Here is a 19,020-nt window from a genome sequence, read left to right as displayed (position 1 = left end):
GATAGGAATAGATTAATGAATTATCCGTTTATAGTAGTTTACGATATAAGTATGTATTTTAACAAAAGAAAGTATCTATAATTTCATTTTACATTTCATTGTCTCGTATATCTTTTTTGGATAAATATTTTGTACAGCTTTGCGATGCTAGTCTCGACCTGTGGAATTTTTTGGTGAGTAGATAAGTGATTTTAACAGCACTTTAAGTATGATCGTTTTTATACGAGGATTCTGGTCCATTGTAAATTTAACGAGAACTAATTTTACGTTAACGAGGAAATGATACTAATTAACAATAGCAAAGACGGTGAATTACATAGGATTCTATAATTTCCTCAACAACATTGAAAACACTAAACACAATTTCTGCTTGACAAAAGTTATTTACATATGTACAGTGAGATGTGTGATAAAATATATGGCGATCATCTAGCTTTATATGTATATATATGTATATTTAAAGCTACAATCGATTTTGTAAGACGTAGTCTAAGAATGTAAGGCTTCCTTTTTCTTATTCGTTCGAAGACATAGTATCTAAACAGTGCAAATTTTACTATCATTTTTTTCATATTTTATACTTTGATATTCCCGTAATAAAGCATCGATTTCTTAATCGATAAAAGAAATTCGATGGGCATACGTTGCAATTCGTTTTCATAAATTTTTAATACTTTCGTCATAAAATATTCAAACGTTAGGACTTATTACTTATTCGTATGGAGATTCAAATATATATTGCGTTACATCTCGCTTCCGGTTTAAGTATAAGGAGCTTGTAGAATGTTCGATTTTCAGTTCTTGATTGTTTTTCATTTCTTTGATTTCTCGCTAGAATGTCAACACGTTGATTGCCACGCGAATTTTACATATTTTATTCGAAATGTACTACACCATAACATTAGTTTTTACAAAATATTACATCGTATTTGTGCACTTTATTCAGATAATTAGAGTGCGGATTTGTATGTATCTATAGAAAATTTGAAAGTGGAAAATTGCGCAGAATATACATGATATGAAAAAATATATGAAATATCCAAAGTATAATGCAGAGGTAAAGCAATTTTTTACCGAATCTGTATTTTATTTATTGTTGTAATTATATTCATATTTATATTCGTATTTATTATTATCATATATGAATTTTTTTATATGAGTTTAAAAATATGAATTTGTGTAAAATTCCAGATTTTACTGATAATATTATCTAAGTTATTTACGTTGTCGAAAATCTTTTCCATGAAATTTATATTATTTTAAGCATTCTAAAATATTTAGTAAAACGTGTGTCATCGATGACCACCGTGGCAATCAATGTGTTAAACAAATTATAGCCCTTGATAAAACATTTTTATCTGGAAATTTTAGAACCGATCTTTTAATTATCCGCGTTTATGATTGGTACACGCATCCTTGAAGTTAGTTGCATTGAATGGTCCGAAATAATCGTCGTGAAGTTGTCTGATGATCGTCTCAATCGGGCACAATTTTGAATCTCGCCGCGTTTTTTCCACTTCATTGCGCTCGATGTAACTGACACTATAGAAATTTGCATTTCTACAGAATGGAATTTTTTGGGTGAAATCTTTTCCATTGATCACCACCCGGAAGTAGAAATCACTGGCTACGTGGTTTTCGTTCTTCGGATTTATCCGATAGACCTCGATTACGAAGCGGGAAGCATAATGTGGCATAGTCAACTTGTCAGAAAAGATTCCAAGAGCGGTTGCGAGGTATTCCAGTGTTTTATCATGGCCAGAGTATAAAACTATTTTAGGTTTGGCCTCGGAGATAATTCGTAGCATGTAAGAAACGATATTTCGAAGTAGTCCATAAGCTCTTAGCAATCCATATTTTCTACGGCTACTGCTCTTTGCCACTTGTTTAGACTCCCATTCTGTATAAGTGAACAAACCTGTTACGTGTTCAGTCTTCACACAAACCTTCTGAGTGTTAAAATCTATGCAGGGCAAGGAAGCACCATGGCAGATGTATGTTAACAATGCATCCTTCAAAGTATTTGGATCTGTCATTTGGGCTTGATCAGGGATCTCAAAGACTGCATTGGAAGCCTGTCGTATAAGCTCAGCCACCGCTGGATGAGATTTCAAGTGATCAGACATTTCCTGTAACAAGAAACATTGTGTTAAGAAGACTCAATGTTAACTTCATAATAGAAGCTAAAATTTAATTACTTTTAGGTGTTGTTTGAAAAACTTTTCAGCAGCGGGACATGCACAGTCTGTGTTACAAAAAGCATAGCTTTGACTTTCTTGCATAGTGATTTTGGCTAGATTTTGGAAACCGTCTGTTTCCAGTAGGGCATAGAGTAAAGCAACTGCACTTTGGACTGTTCTTCGATACCTAGTGCTATACACAACAATGTCTTTGCTGGATATAGAACCATTTCCCAGATTCAATTTGTGATAATAAGCATTTCTAAGTACAATCCCAGTTTTTAACAATTGTCCAATGCCAAGTGTAGTCAATTGACCAATTCTGCAATCTTTAGAGTTGCTGGGCAGCATAGGAAAACCATGGAATGGACCCAGGAATTGTGCCCAAGCAGTTCTGGAGTAGCTGGAGACATTTTGCAAGAAGTTTACATAGTTCTGGTATAAACTTTCTAATTCAGGTATGGAATTAAAATCTCCACCACAATTTACTATGCTTATATTTCGTATGTGTGCCAAAGGACCCCTGTCTCCATGCCGAACAAATACTAAAATCCCTCCCAATGTTAAATTCCCATCCAACTTTCCTAAATATGGAAAAACCACATGATTCTTCCATTGGCTTATTAATTAATGATTACTTAATAATTGTAAAATATTTTGTTTGTTATACCTTCTGTTTCTGCTGTAATATCATTTGGAGGATTACAAAATTGAAATATCTTTTTAGTTCTCATATCGGTTTTCAAATTCCTGGGAAATTCCCTGATGGAGATGTCATTATCTAGAACTCTGGCTTGCACTGAGCTCTTTTCATCTATTCCGATGTACTTGTACATACCTATATAATTTAACAAAACAGTTTTATTTTAAACAATTGCATTATCTTAGAATCCATATACATGAACATTTATATAAATGATAGAATGACATTCAATCCGCTTGCTATAAAAAGAAGTAACAAGAAAGAGATCAGATGACAAAGGGTTCTTTAACCGTCTTTACGTATACGGTTCACAATAGACTAACGAAGTCGATAATGTGAAATCGCGTATGTGCTAGTTAATCGCATTGTTGTGTGTGTTTATTTACGAACGCTCACGCTACTATAAAATAATGCATTGATATCAACGTGCTTTTTAAAGAAGCATTATTTATTATATACTTAAAAGAAGAAAAGAAACAAATATGATAATAAATAAAAATGAAACTTTTTACAAAAATAAATATCGAATGCATGGAACAATTAGGATATATGCTGAAAACAGGAAGAAGAAAAAATAAAAGTCGAGGATAAACATGTCAGGTTTCTTCAGTTACCAGCAACAAGGAGAAAGATCCACACGCTGAGAATGACATAGCAATAGAACGCTCGATGCTGGTACGAAAGTCGGACCATTTCCGCCAACATCCTGCGGCCGATCCTGGACCCAGCCAGGACGTTCCTGAATCTCACGACCTCGACGTCGAGGACGTAGCTGACGGTAACACCAAATCGAACAACCAGAGTAAATCCGGTTCAACGACACTTCTCCAAGCTGCATCCTCTCTTCTCAACGATCCTGCTGCATAATTCTACCCTGATAGCTTTTGGAGAACTCAAAGGGATGAGAATCCTGTGAACTACGTCGTCAAGCGAATTTTTCACGTCCCTCCTCGACACTGGCTCCGACCAGAATACTTCGGTGGATGCAGATGCTGGCCTACTCTCTGACATTATCCTTAAACTAATTTTATTTTACTATTAATTATTTGTTTATTTTCGTGATTTATCGCCGTTGAAGGTGTTGAGCTTTTATATTAAATTAATTATCGTTCCTCGTTTACGATTAGTTAACGGATTGCATGTAGATATAATATTGACGGTTCTCGTTGAATTTGTTTACAATTATAATATCATTTTACTATTTCACAGGTTTGTATATTTAGTAAGAACTTCCTAGCAGATGTGGAAAGTATATCGAGTACCTCCGTACTCACGTCAAATCGCAGCAGGTTAGTATCGAGCGCAAGCGCCTCTCTTTTTCCTCGCAAATCTCTTTACACTTTAGTTTTATATACTTTCAGGCTTGTTATCTGCATTGTTTGGACGATTCGATTATGAAAAAAAAAAAGTTGAAAGAGTCGATGAATGACCCCTTTCCCAGAAGCTCCTTTATCACGAAAATAATTCAAGGAAAATATCTCTCTTGCGCGGAACATTTACCCTTCTTCAATTATTATCACCAAATTTTCATACATATTTACAAATTTGCGTTTTTACAATGATAATAACAATATCGAATTATCATATGTCAAGCGTGAATCAATGAGTTTCGATGACATTTCGTGACAACAATCTTCACTTTTTACATCTGAGTCATTTTACTTCAGGAATTAAAGTTTAAAGAGATCACTCACAACGAAGATCGAGCGAAGCTACAACCTTACTAAAACATTTTTCTGCGACTACGACAGGTAAGCCGCGCTCCTTGCGACAGTAGGTTATTGAAGCGCGCTTGCGCGCAATGTGTGCGGCTCGATTGGCCTGGTCTCTGTTTTAAATCCATTTCGATCCGCGGTCGAGAGAGCTGCAAAGAGGTTTGCTTCAACGATGGGAATGCGCGATATTCAACGGTTCATCACACTGAACTCAGAAAAATATAAAAATCTATGCTAGAAGAAAGAACAAATAACTAACAATTTCACGTACAGTACTTGGAATCTCATTTGGCTCTATACTTTAACTTCCTTTCTTAATTTAATTATTCAATATATTTAATTATATTATTTGTCCAAAAAGTTGGAGGAGAAAGGACACGTAAAAAAAGTTTTTGATATGACGGTCAACATTTGAATTTGATATTTAGAAAATTTAATTTTAATTAAATATCATTAATTACTTTTAACGTTCATTCTAATCTTATACAAATATATTGCAAGAACACAGTAATTATTTTAGGATATAGTGTTTGTATGAGCATTCGTTAGGTAAATCTTTGTCAAACGCGGATTCTCGGTTAAAAGAGTGAAAATAGGTGAGCTGTGAGCGCAGGCGCTGATGTATCTATTTCCGATTTCAGGTGTACGTCTGAATCTTGTCTTTCTTTTCCTGGAAACATTTTATTGATGCCTTCAAATTAATTTTAATAATCTGCAATGAAATCTCACGCAAACGTGAAATATATGATTTAACGAAGATGAGCTTTACTTTCATCTTCCAATACTTTCGATATTTTAATTCTTTTTATTATGTACTTATTTATAGAGTTTATTTTATTATATGTTATAAAAAAAGCAAAAATGTTAGACGACTTTAATATCCTTAAGATTACAGAGGAAGAAGATTAATGTTTTCACGGAGAAGCTTGGAGATTCGTCAACTAAGAAAACAGATAATAAGTAATATCAGAATAATAGACCAAAGAATAATTCACCAGTGTATTTCATAGCAGTGATCCACTTCTTTTGCCATTTCTGGTTATCGAATATCTACCTACAGAGGGTGGGGATGTCTAGGCAGAGGCACTGAATTGATAATCAGTCGGCAGACGACGTAGACGAAGTTGATTACGGTTCCACGAGGCGAACTATGCGGGTAACTCGAGCTAACTGACATGATATGAGAGCTCGAGACATCAACTACGGACAATCTAGCCATCAGCCTTAAACAGAATATATTTACGGTAGACGTACGCCACACGTGTGTCCAGCTTCTCCTAGAGCTACAAAGTGACGTCAACATCCGTTTCCTCGTTGTCGTTTAACACACCATACAAAATGTATGTATCAAGATGTTTCTAAGTACAAAAGGTTGGAATTGACTATTTTAATTAGCTAAGTTGAAATAGACAGTATTTATTATAGCTTTATCGAGGTCTAGGATAATAGGGTAATAGGTCTCTAAAAAAACTGACGCAGCAGGCACAAGAATATTATAAAAACACAGTAGAGTTATGAAAAGCTTCACTTTCCATTGCTTATTCTGCTAGTATTTTTGCAATAATGTTATTGAGGATAGATTGCGAAACAAAAAGATTCCCGATTTCTTAATTGAAATCTGGTTTGACGCAAGGACACGGAAACTATAGTTGCATAAGGAGTCCCGCGTACTCGGCTGTGGAGACAGAGTCACTGAACTAAATTTTCAAGGATTCATGCATGGTAATCGAACAGTATAATGGAACGAAAATTAAACACGAAGAAAAACGCGATAAGATCACATACAATAATAAAAAATGCCAGTAAGATGGCGAAAGATACAAGGTCGTATGCTATGCTAATAAGATGATCCTTGAGCGATCATTTTATTAATCAAATCAAGCCCTCTGTGGTGACACGTTCGTACAAGTAGAGCGCCATTATACACAATTAAATGCTGAGCATTCCGCAATAGAGGCGCACATAATCACCGATTGCTTTTCGCGCCATCGTTATGGTGGCAATGATCTTGCCAAGGCTACAAGATCAAGCACGACGATCATCACGACGGATAATAATCGACACAGTTACATCACTGTGAAATTAGATTTCTACCATAGACGAGGTATAGAATAGACATAGCATCTTATTATCTTTATATTAGCTCAAAATAAGGTTTTAATCCTTTTTTGATAGTATGCAATACACATAAACAATATTTTTTCTATTAAAGACTATTAACTAAATTTTAAAAGAAAAGAGATTTTTTATTTTTAAATAATTGAGTAATTAATCATCCCTCTTCAAATTTTTTATTCTAAACTGATTTTTTGAATAGTATTCTTTAATTAATTATGTTATTTTTCCAGCAGTCTGTTGATATATGATTATTAAAACTTTCCTTCTCAAAAATATGATTATAAATGAATATAATATGATTATAAATATATGATAAATATGAACTCTCTAAAATACGATTATAGTTATTTTATAAGAAAATAAAAGAATGCTTCTATATGTAATTACCTTTTCTATGTATTATGTAATCAATCAATTTTATTTGATTAGATTAAATTAAAATTTAACAGAAACATGTATGAAACAGAAAATACAACTTTTTCACTTTTTTCTATTTGTTAATATATTTGAATTATTGAAATATATTTATTAATAATAGTATGAATAATCAAATGAAATACTATAATGATATCTTTACTAATACCAGATTCTATTTAATAATAGATAAATTTCCCATTAGATCATAATTTTATACATAATTGCTAATGGATATTTTCTTAAATATGTCTGCTATTCATCAATTTAATCAACTGTCATATTTCCTTAAAGGTTCGTCACTCCTTTTCCTTCTTCCTGCTTTCTGGAAACATAATGGTGCTTCAAAAGCCAAGAATGTAAGCATCTTTGAATATTATATGCCAATTATGTAGTTATATTTTGTGAAACAACTAGAACTACGGGCGTAAACACTTTCATTTCTTCTCTAGTATTACGTATGTACAATTTTTTAATTTATACATCAATTAATAGCAAAGTAAACAATAACAAAGAACTATTTTCGATTAAAGAAATTTCTTTTTTCATTATAATTTTTCTATCAATTCTTAACAACTATTCTAAGTTACTAATTATTAATAATTTTTAATAATAATAACATTTCTATTAAATAGATATATTCATAAAGCATGGTAGAATAATTTTTCTCATTTTTTCTTTTATTTGTTGATATGTTTTAATTATTGTATGTTTTAATTACTTATTAATAATATATATATATTAATAACAGTATGAATATTTAAATAATATATCGTAGTGTTACTTTTACTATAACCTACTTTACTATATCGTATTTTATTTAATAATAGATAGGTATTCGTATGATGCGCAAAGATTTTCCGTTAAGAGCATAATTTTATTCGCATTTGGCAATGAACATTATCTTAAACATGTTATTTATTTAACAATTTAATTAATTTGATCATTTGATTGAATTGAATTATCGCGCGCTCATATAAAAGGAAGTCCGTTCTTATTGGCAGAAAATATTGCAAACTCAAACCGAGCGCTCCTATTGGCGGAAGCTATTGCGAAGTTTCCACGATTGGTAATTTAGGATTAGTATTGAAATTCGTGGAGCCAGCGTGCGTCGCGTCACATCGTCATTATTAGTATCTTCATTTCGATTTTATCACCATTTTTACGCTTCTCTCGGCACCATCTAAATAGTACGTTTTTATATATTCATTTATCAATCATCTTTTTTAGTAAAATCAAGTAGTTTTCCGAAATTTCTCTGTACTTTGACATCTTTGACGATTAGAGTTATCGATATTTCATATTATGGGCCTCTGAAGCATAATTTGAATTCTATTATTAATTTATTTCGCTGTAATTCATTCAAATATTATAAGTTATTGGTTTTTTGTACATTTATTTGAAATTGTTGGTTTACCTTTGTATAGATTATTCGCTTACGAAAGACTAGCGGTTTACAGCACTAAGGCTATGGGAGATTCATAATCGATAATTCAAATCGATATAAAAACGACGCTGCAGATGATTAATAATCAATTGTTTGACTTCTTATGCAGATTTGGTAATAATTGAGTTATTACAACAAAGGCAGACATATGTACATGTTTATTTTCTTTTGTTATTGGACCAATATTAATCTTTGTTACACGATTGGTATACAGCAATGTACAAATAACTTATTAAGTGTACAAAAGCTTTGAAGATTATATTCCAATTATGTAGTTAAATATTTGTGCATACGTTTTGCTTCAATTATTATCGAATGAAGTGCAACTTTTCAATTATTAAAATACCAATTTTTATCTTTATTTTATATCGACAAACAACGTAAGAACAAATTGTGATATTGAATATTTTATTACAGATTGTTTGTAACCTGAACTTGTGCCATGGGTTTCGATGGTTCCTGTTCGATGACGTCATTGATAATGACTTTCTGGGCTATCACGATCAGCATCGATGACAGTTCGCATCTGTGGTGAGTCGCATGTATTTTTGTTCCTCCGGTCACTCAATCATGTCGTAGGATGAAAGGTCCGAATCGGCACGGGTGATTGGTTGTATTACGTAGAATTTTTTGCGAGCACAGTGACCGCGGGTATTTATTATACTCGTGAGTAGTAACATTTCCTTTTTCTGTTTTATTTATTAGTTGAGGATAGGTCTTCTTGCACATCGCGTTTTTGTATTATATTATTTGTTTTTATATTAATAATATTAATATAATGGTCCTAATTGATACAAACGATATAATATTAAGAATTAATTTGCATATCTGAGATTGAAGATATGTTCATTAAAATTACTTCTAAAATCAGAATATACTAAAAATGTATATTTGCAGAAGTCAAATAACCATACAAATATACGTATATAAATGAGACGTGAATATTTGAATAAATGATAAATGTCGGAATGACAATCGAATATTTCATGGAGAAGTCGGATATCCTTGGACTTCGTTGCATTAAAAATGGAAATTATTTTTATTGATTGTTTGCCTTTTATATTTGTATTTGAGTATTGTAGTATCGGAAAAAGGATAGGATTAGCATAATTTAGATTTGTAAAATTCTCCTAATACTATTTATTAATATAAATGAAAATAACAGAGATTAATTGGACAGAGAACGATAAATGTTCAACTTGAACTAAAACACAAAAGTCTTATTCCGCTCAAATCACTCTCGCAACTCTATAACTCTCGTCTTCGGCATCTGCACTCGCACGCTCTCGCTTCTCAACTCATACTGCACGCCTTTTGCATTCGTTCTCGCCGGCGTCTCAACTAACACCGCCTTTAGCATCTCTTTTGTCTTTTCCCGCCCTATCGCGCACGTGTCCCGAAAACGCCCGTGGCCAGGGTCACGCAGGCCTTTTCCACGAAACTGTTCACTTGAAAGGACCGACGACACATTGATGTACCCGACGATGCCGCGGCTCTCGCGATATTGTTTACGATTCGGCCGATATCTTAGGCCTTTTGTCCACGATACTACAGTATTAATTTAAAAAATACGAAGGTATTAAAGCTTAGTCCTTCCGTACAAAAATGTCTTGAATTTTATGCGCAAGAAGAAATTTCGCGACAGGCAGATCTCGAAATCGAAGCAACAAGTTTTCTGTACTGCTTTCATACTTTTCAAATTGTGCTTCGACGAAGGGATCGCCTGAGGCTGTCGGTATTATTATCTTATCTTGATTCCGTTATTAAATAAATTTCTTATTCCGTTTATTCTTTGTTTCAATATTAAACTTTCAATAATTTGTTAGAGTTTAGAGTCGATTATTTGAGCGAATAATTATGTTGTATTGCTTTTTATGAACACATTCAATATTAGAATTCTGATAATTCATTAAATTAATAAAGTAAAGTATACCGTGATAATAATTTGAGATAAAATTTGAAATTGCAAAATGAAGAACGATTAGCTCGTTAAATACAAGATACATAAATATCATTTAGTTAGGATTTTCAGGTTTAACCCCTTCCGTATTCGTTGCCAGGACCTCACTCACGTGCCCAGGTGCTACTTGGGTGAGAGAAAGGCAACGGGTACGATGACCATTGACAAATTTATAATAATTTCTAAGCGACTGACGATGCGTTAGTGTATCGTGAACGACGTACTTTCCACATTGTGCGTGTGGTTAGGCTGTGAAATTATGTCGTTCATTATAAATTTAAAGATGATAATGATAAGAAACAGATTCGCTATTAAATATAGCAAATTAAAGACAGTAGTGTTATTAATCTTATCATTGAGTTATAATAACTGGTACCAAATTTCGTACCACCTATCATTTCTTTGAATTATGAATATTTATACGAATTACAATTAGGACTTACTTTTATTGTGTTGTTAGTAATGGTCGCTAACTTTCGTCAGTCGATTTCAGCTAAATGGTACGTACATTAGAGTGTGCGAGTTGTGTGTCAAACTCGGGTGTCGGAGGTGTCCCGGGACATCCTCTCTAGTGTAGGTTCTTGCGCCCGAGTGTTATGTGTGAGAATCGTGGAGTGAGTGGATTGGTGTGATCTCTCTCTGGTCGAGTAGGCTCATTCTCGTGTGTCCAATCTATTTCAGGAAAGGTAATTTGAAAAATCGATGGTGAAGCTTGACACAGGGGAGAATACCACGTCTCTGTCATAGTTGATCGATTTTTCGAATTTCGCGATCGTGGTCGCGAGTAGGTTTCGAAACGAGCGTCTATGTATTGCTCGAGCACGCACATGCGAACGGACAGCGATCGCTGTGATCGTTGTTCATCCATATGCATTTGGGCCAGCTTCCGCGATTTCTATTTTTATTTCACCTTTATAAGTTATTTTTTGGTTTGCGATTTAGAAAGTCTCGAGCCTAGATGTAAGTTTCAGCGGGCATCGCGCCCGAAGAAAGAAGAGGCTATGAGCCGAAGAGGCCCGGCAAACTGCCACTCAAGAGGGCAATTACTAATGGCTGCTCATCCTCTGGGTCATCCAGATACAGAGCATGGGAAGTCATTCTTGTTATTATTTTGTCACTGTGCTCGTCTTTAGTATTTGTAGTAGTATTAGTTGTAATTTGTTTGTTGCCGACATATAAGTCGGTTCATCGTCATTTGGGCTAGTCGCGGTATTTGCATTAGCGTTGCGAATGATTAATTACGGTTTGAACTAGAGTTGCGAGTGCAGATTTCACGTTTTTAATTAGAGATTCGCGAGAAAGTACCGGTTTCAGTTTGGACTAGCTTTGCGATAAAAAAATTATCGCGTTTGCTTTAGTGTTGCGAATTATAAAATGTCGCGATTGTTCAGTATTTTCGATCGTGAATTGCTAGAACTTATTAAAGCGTAAAATTAGAGTTTCTCGCGTTTTGTTTTACTTAATGTTAAATTAAAACGATGTTAATTTTGGATTAATTTCGTAGCACCACGGTTTGTGATTATCGATTATAATTGAAGTAGCTTTTAATCAATCTAGTAATAGTAACTTATATTAAATCCGCTTTAAGAATTAGCGTTGCGTTGACGAATGGTCGCGTCTTGTAAGTAGCGTTGCGCTTATAAAATGCCCAAAATCTTCCACTGGAATTATGGAAGCCTATCCCCGTTCCTGGATCACCTGAAGCAGCTAAGACATTTGCACAGAGGTGGTCGTACATCAGCAGCTTCGAACGTGGCTGCACTTGGACATCTCGATATTAGCGTTGCGTATGTTGAAATATGAGTGCACAGATTAGTGTTTATTAGCGTTGGGTGAATAACGAACACCTTGCTGTAGTGTGTGCTTTCGCGAATTTTTCATTTGTTTCTATCTCTTTCTTTTTTGTCAAGACCAAATTAAATATAATTGCAAATGTAATAAAGCACTCCTCGCGGTTTATTTTGAAAAGTTTTTATTTTATAATTACGGATTTAGTAAATTAGCGTTGCGAAATAGAAAAATCTTTCACTCCGCCCTTCTGGCTCCTTGATCTTATTTCTTTTCCAGCATTCCTTTGGGCGTTTTGAAATGGAAATACTGCAATATATCGGTTTAATACTGATGAATACTTGTAACTTGGTATTGTATTACTTAAAATGATTTTTAAATGGTTTCATTTTGTAATTTCATGTATATTGCATTTGTAAAAAACTGACAGATGAAATACGAATATGCTTGGATTATACGATACAAACATTTTTTTACTAAATGAAAAAATGCAAAATATACCATTTATAGAATATTAATTCATTTGAAATATATATCAAGATATTATTTCGTTATTTTAGTGTGTAAATAGTAACCGTTCGTTATTAGAGTTACAATTTTCTCGTCTACATTATTTCCGATTAATTAATCAAACAGTAATTTTAGAAACATTTGAATTTGCTGCATGTAAATTAAAATTGATTCGCGGTCATCGTTCGCTTTAAAAAGTCTTGCACGGTAAACATTCCATATTCCATATTTCTTTGTTTGCTTTTGACTGTCGATATTAAATTTATACCATCAATTCAAGATTTAATTGAAATTTTCTTCAATCTTTAGGACGAGTCTCCATGTGCAGCCACCTCCACGTGGTGAGACTTAGGTAATCATTATTATTTGATATATAACTACTAATTGCACTACAATTGTGAATTATATAGCAAATAATATAAGTTAATTAATTAATTAGCTGCTATTGTAAACTTCCTTTACATATTATAGCTTACTATATATTTATTTTATATTAACTTTCATAAATCTATTACAAAGAGTAAAATCTTGTAAAAAGATTTGGCTCGAGAAAGTGGCAGACAGTTAAGAATCGATGTGATTTAAAAAAGAACGAAGAAAATCATCGTATCTAGAGAAAGTCGTAGCTCGTCCCTATTTTTCGCATATGACTGCCATGGGTGCTGTTGACACCTAGATTTCTAATCGATTTCATAATGCTTTACTTGCACGGTCTCATACAACACAAAGCTGATTCTAGTAAAACACGGATTATTACGTCAGATAGTCGGCATTTTTAGTATGTTATCATCCAGATTGCAATCAGCGGACGTGCATTTCTGTCGGAATTGGTGTAACTCAAACGAAGACAAGTAGGAATGAAAGTAAATTACCCTTGCACAATTTGAAGTATGTACTTAGGTAGAGCAAGGACAATTTCGGAACTTCATGGTCACATTTATCGACTATTTTCAGTCTGGAACAACGTAATAACTAGATTGCGCATATTTATGAACATTCATATTTTTATAAATACGACTAAACAACTCGAATCTAAATAGAAAATTGTCCTTTCACCTATCAACGATATTATCGAGAATACCATATTTTAGGTATCTCATATTTTCATCATTTTTATTATTTTTCTATATCACGTGCATTCGGTGCATTCTTACAGCTTTAAATTTCTTTTCAATTTCTCATAAATACATCAAAATCCGCGGTATAGTAATAACGCCTAACACTGTCGCTTTCTTTAAATATTTACAAAGATTACTTTGTCGTAACGTTTCGATGTTTGCATTAAAGAAACATGAGACTATTTCTTTCACCCTCGACCGATCTGAACGAAAGTTGCATTCTTCGTCTCTGTCGTGGAATTTATAAATCATCGGGCAGAGCTCCTCCAATTCTCCAATTTCTTCTCTCTTCTCGATGATCTTCTCCTGGAAGTAGCGCAGGTACATGGACAGGTAGAGAACACGCAGAAACATCGATTCTTGTTCTCGATACGATCACCTGTCAGCCTCGCGGAAACTGTATTATCATCGTCTGACTCTCCTTCATAAATCATTTTCCTTCTCGAAGGTACTCGGTTCTACACGGTGTCTAAAAATAATATTCGTGCGTTTTGAATGTAATAATTGGATAAACTGTCGGAAATGACACGTTGAAAAAATATAATGGAAGTTGGTGTTGATTTTGTAGCGCGATTATCGTCATTATGAGGCCCGAAGGTCTTCATATTGTTCCCCATAGAAGCTGTTTATTCTGCTGGAACGATTGTCGGTCGTATTATAGTAATCTCGAGAACGGGGACGTGTCGGATTAACATAGAAAATTCGTAAATTGTGAGAATTAGAGCTTCGTGAAATACGGTTTGATTGTTATTTAAAAGAATGAGATATCACGTATGAAGATGAAAAATATCATAAGTCACATATTCTGTGTTTCGCAAGCACACAATTTTAAAATCCCGTACGGTTAGCAATCAATTTTCTATTAGCAATTTCTCTTTCTTTCTTCGATTTTGGTTTTAAATTAATTCGATTTTGATTATCAATTTATTTTATACTATCAGCTTTGATTTGGTATTATGTAAATTAATTCGATTTTAGTTATCAACTAATTTTAACTATTTTACTAGCTTCGTTTTCGGTATGAAATTCGATTTTAATCCTCGATCAGTCTTATGTTATAAACTCCTTTGTCTTTCTTTGATTTTCTGTATTAAATGTATATACATTTACATAGTATCCTGAATAAATCGCCTAAGAAATATCGCGTGAACTGTGAACAATGTTGCGAGAAAGCCTAAGTGCCGACAGGCCGAAAGGGTCGGGAAACTTGAATGGGCCAAGTGGTCCATTAATGTGTCGTCTGTTTTCCAGTCGAATAGTTACGCGGAAGAAGGCGTACATGGTGGGGGTATGAGAAAAGGCAAAGGGTTGCTTAAGGGAGAAAGACGAATTAATCGGCAGTCGTTAACTAAGAGTCGAGTTGTGAGGAGTCGAAAGTTAAGTTGGCAAGTTGTTATGAATTGTAAACTATTAGTCGTGAGTTGTGAATTATCTATTTAGTTGTCTTAGTTATAGCACATTACTGTATTTAGTTCAGGTTAAATAACCATCGTTTCCTGTTTGATCCGTTGTAAATAGATGCATCTATCAATAAACTTATCATTTAGGATAGAAATCATTGGAAACTTTAATTCCTAATATTTCTGAATAAATAAATCCTATACAAGTATATCCTTTATATTTTCCTTAACTTTTCCAACTTCGTAGGTTTATGATCTACTTCTAAATCACACGTATGTCTTTGTATCTAATAAGTTTTCTAACTTAACTACGTAAGTTATTGCTTCCTTGTAACTGACAGGCGTGGTACGAATTAAGAAAAGAAAAGAAAGTAAATTAGAAAATCAACAAAAATCATCTACCATTCTATTCTCATTCGATCGTATAATACGCAATCGTTGCGCATAGTATGCAGCTTAGTATACAGCTGTAAGTAACAACGTGGCCTTTGTACGTCTGCTAAATAGCCGGATAGAGCATTTTCTCCGGTCAGAAGAGTTGGATGGCTTCCTGCTTCGTTCTTCCTTATCTCTAAATCGTAAATTGCTATCCTGGCTAATTATAGAGACAGAAATTCGTATTAGAAGGGCATTAATCTCTCCTCTTACTTTGTAACGTGAAACTCGCATCTCGCCGGCGAAATGATCTTAATGGACGTTAATGAAACTCGTCCAGCATTCGTTTGTTGCGTGTCACATGCTATTCAGGTGTAATTTCTCCGGTCTGAACGTTTCGTTACGTAAATTAGAACGTATTAGTTACTCGATCCTCTCGCGAGCTTCGTTTCGCGCTTCGTTCCACCGGTTTATCTTTCAACACTCCAAAAATCTCCTACAAAAGATACAAAATATCGCGATATTATCACACACATTCTCCTACAATCAGTTTCTTTTCCCACTTTGTATATGTATTGTACATATATGTGGATGTGTTTGTATCTATGATCTGTCAATTTCTTTTAGTAATTTTCTCGTAGATCCCTATTGAACGAATAACATTTAAGGATAGAAGATTATTAAAATGATCATTCTTCTTAACAATTTTTTCTTTAACTTTAAATTTGACTTAGACTCAACTGAAAGTTCTCAAAGGGATTCGTAGATAGAAAATGGAGCTTTACTGGCTCGATTGTCACGTAGGAGACACAAGAAATCACGAAAATGATAGATCGCCGGTGATCTTGTGACATCAATCCACATCAGAGACCAGGCCACACATAGAGACCAGTCAGATGTCTACATATCCTTGGCGCGTACCCTCAGTAGTCATGGATCTTGGCATTTTCATAGTTAAGGTCCTTCAGATCAAACAAGTATCTTTTATTTTAAGTCCCCCTTTACATTTATTGCTTACTACGGGTTGACACGGGAAAGTTAGTTTTTCTCACGTTCGGTATCTTCTGTTAGCAACTTTTTCTCGAGGGCGGCTAAAACGCTTCCTGGTCCAGCGACCTTCTTATTATCCAATCGGAAGCGGTGTCTACTGCCCTCACTTTCCTAACCAAAATTGTCATCAACAAATCCGATGGTCCCGTGTCCTTAGACACACCTACCCCTAGCTTTCCTCCGCCACAACATCGTCACTAAACTTACTTATTCTCTACCCTTAGAATAGTCGACATATGTTTACCGGTTTCTACCCTTCGATCAGTCTACCCTTGATTTATACATACGCATCAATGTATACTCAATTGTGACTATTATTAAGTGCAAAATAAAGTTTAATAAAAAAGACAGTTAATAGTTGTGTTTCGGCTCGACCTTGTTTTTATCATATAATCTTCAAGTTTACGTGACAATCTCCTCGCATCACAGTTCGAAGGTTTCACAAATAAGCTGAAGAAATTGAACTTTGTATATGGTAATAAAGTTTATTATGCAAATCCAACAGAGTGACGATTCAAAACTATTAAATGTATAATTTTATGTGCTAGACTACTAGATGCGTAGTAATAATGTATGTGAATATCAATATGTGGAAGTATGTGTGTGCGCGGCGTCTCGAAAACAAATGAATGTAAAATGTTCAGTCGATTAACAGTCGGCTATGGAAGAAAGTGCTGAGACGCATGCAAGTGTGTATCGATGAATATCTTTGAAATCGCTTGTCAAATAAATATATAACTATTCTAATATAAATTCCAAGTGTAAATTTAGTGTTCCTATACCATTATTTCGGCTATTAAGATCAAAAATTCTCAACAAAAGTGTTACAACAGAATGATTCAAAGTGTTACGAGAGACTGGGGCGAGCGTTTATTTTGGAGGGTTCTTATACTAAGGTTTTAGTTCCTCTAGAGGGGTTGTCGTCTGATGTATCTCAGAAGCGCCTATTCCGTTTGTATTTGGTTATTGTTTCGATGGCTCTGGTATGCAGGATGTCTATTCTATCCTATTACTGTTTCTGAGCGGGTGGTCTTCTTGAGCGTGTGGCACAATCGTAGGTCATTTGTTTGGTAGACTTTTTACGATCAATTCTTATTGAGAATTATAAGTAAATTACTTTGCTGTAAATTACTGTGCTTAATGTGTAATAAGTAAATTACTGTGCTTAAATCTAAAGGGTATTATCTATTGGGTTTTGGTGGTTGTTAACTCTTATATTATATCTGTTACTGAATTTCGATATTTCTTCTTTAACTGTGGGTATTTTAAGGTCGCGATGCATTGTTTCATTGATAACATACCAAGATACATCTATTAAGGATCTTAGAGTTTTTGATTGGAATCGTTGGAGAATTTCTATGTTGGAATTACTCGCTGTTCCTCATAATTGGATCCCATAGATCTAAACAGGTTTTAATATGGCTTTATGTAGCATTATTTTACTCTGCATGTTTAAGTCGGAGCGTCTGCCAATGAGCCAGTAGAATTTTTTTAGTTTTGATTTCAGTTATTTGGATTTATCTACTATGTGCCGTTTCCATGTCATTCTTCTGTCCAGAATCATGCCCAGGTATCTGACTGTATCTTGTAGGTCATCTGTAACAATAAAATCAATAACTGTCCGTGTAGAAACGATACATCCGATAACAAGGAAAACTGAGATCGCAATGAAACCTTTTTCTTGTTGATCCGCCCTAGCAAAAGGTTAGTCCGCAACATTCAATTTCTAATAATTGCCGTGAAAAGTAATTATCTCACGTGTGCACTTGGAACGTGCGATTCGTCGTTTCTTCGAAACGTGACTTATTTCTACCATACGATGCACAATAGAGTTTTACGTCATAAATTTCCATTGAGATTATTTCGCGAGACGCGTGAACGAATCAGTTATAATACGCGATATGATGGATATTGTAACTGAACTCAAAAGCAAGACAGATCGTGTCCGTTTTCTGTATGCTTATCGGTAATTTCTGAAATGTAATGAACGTAAGTGATACGCGTACAACATCTTAAAAAAGAAATTTCATTATTAGAAATTTATTTGCGATAGGGACGAAACGATGAACAATCGGAAGCTCGAATTTGCTGTGCAAATCGGCGTGTGGCTTCTCAGCGAATCAATTGCGAATTGCATGGGAACGTGATACGATAACGTAATATGATAACGTGAAGATTATACGGCGAGGAAAATTGCAAACGAAGACCACTCGGGAAAGTTATGATAGGAAGACGATTTTTG

The 19,020-nt window shown here is 34.2% G+C and overlaps 1 protein-coding gene across 1 annotated transcript; it reads right to left on the bottom strand.

Moving 5' to 3' along the window:
* Window positions 1–27: 27 nt before the first annotated feature.
* Window positions 28–5,732, bottom strand: LOC126925447 (2-phosphoxylose phosphatase 1). The gene is made up of 5 exons (XM_050741002.1): window positions 5,594–5,732; window positions 3,498–4,747; window positions 2,851–3,018; window positions 2,199–2,764; window positions 28–2,129 (listed from the first exon to the last, which is right to left on the bottom strand). The coding sequence occupies exons 2-5, from the start codon at window positions 3,586–3,588 to the stop codon at window positions 1,386–1,388; spliced, it is 1,569 nt and encodes a 522-aa protein (XP_050596959.1). The 5' UTR covers window positions 3,589–4,747; window positions 5,594–5,732; the 3' UTR covers window positions 28–1,385.
* Between the last annotated feature and the right edge of the window lie 13,288 nt (window positions 5,733–19,020).

Source organism: Bombus affinis, chromosome 16 (assembly GCF_024516045.1).
Source record: "Bombus affinis isolate iyBomAffi1 chromosome 16, iyBomAffi1.2, whole genome shotgun sequence".
Taxonomy (NCBI): domain Eukaryota; kingdom Metazoa; phylum Arthropoda; class Insecta; order Hymenoptera; family Apidae; genus Bombus; species Bombus affinis.
The sequence above is the reverse complement of the archived record's forward strand: the minus strand, read 5'-3'. Positions and strand labels throughout refer to the sequence as shown.

Bases quoted from the DNA above. Each gene is read 5' to 3' on its own strand.
- LOC126925447 (XM_050741002.1), bottom strand. From the start codon at position 3,588: ATGTTGGCGGAAATGGTCCGACTTTCGTACCAGCATCGAGCGTTCTAT. The intron at 3,019-3,497 runs GTAACTGAAGAA...TAAATTATATAG, and splicing joins GATCTTTCTCCTTGTTGCTG to GTATGTACAAGTACATCGGA. The intron at 2,765-2,850 runs GTATAACAAACA...TTCCATATTTAG, and splicing joins TATTACAGCAGAAACAGAAG to GAAAGTTGGATGGGAATTTA.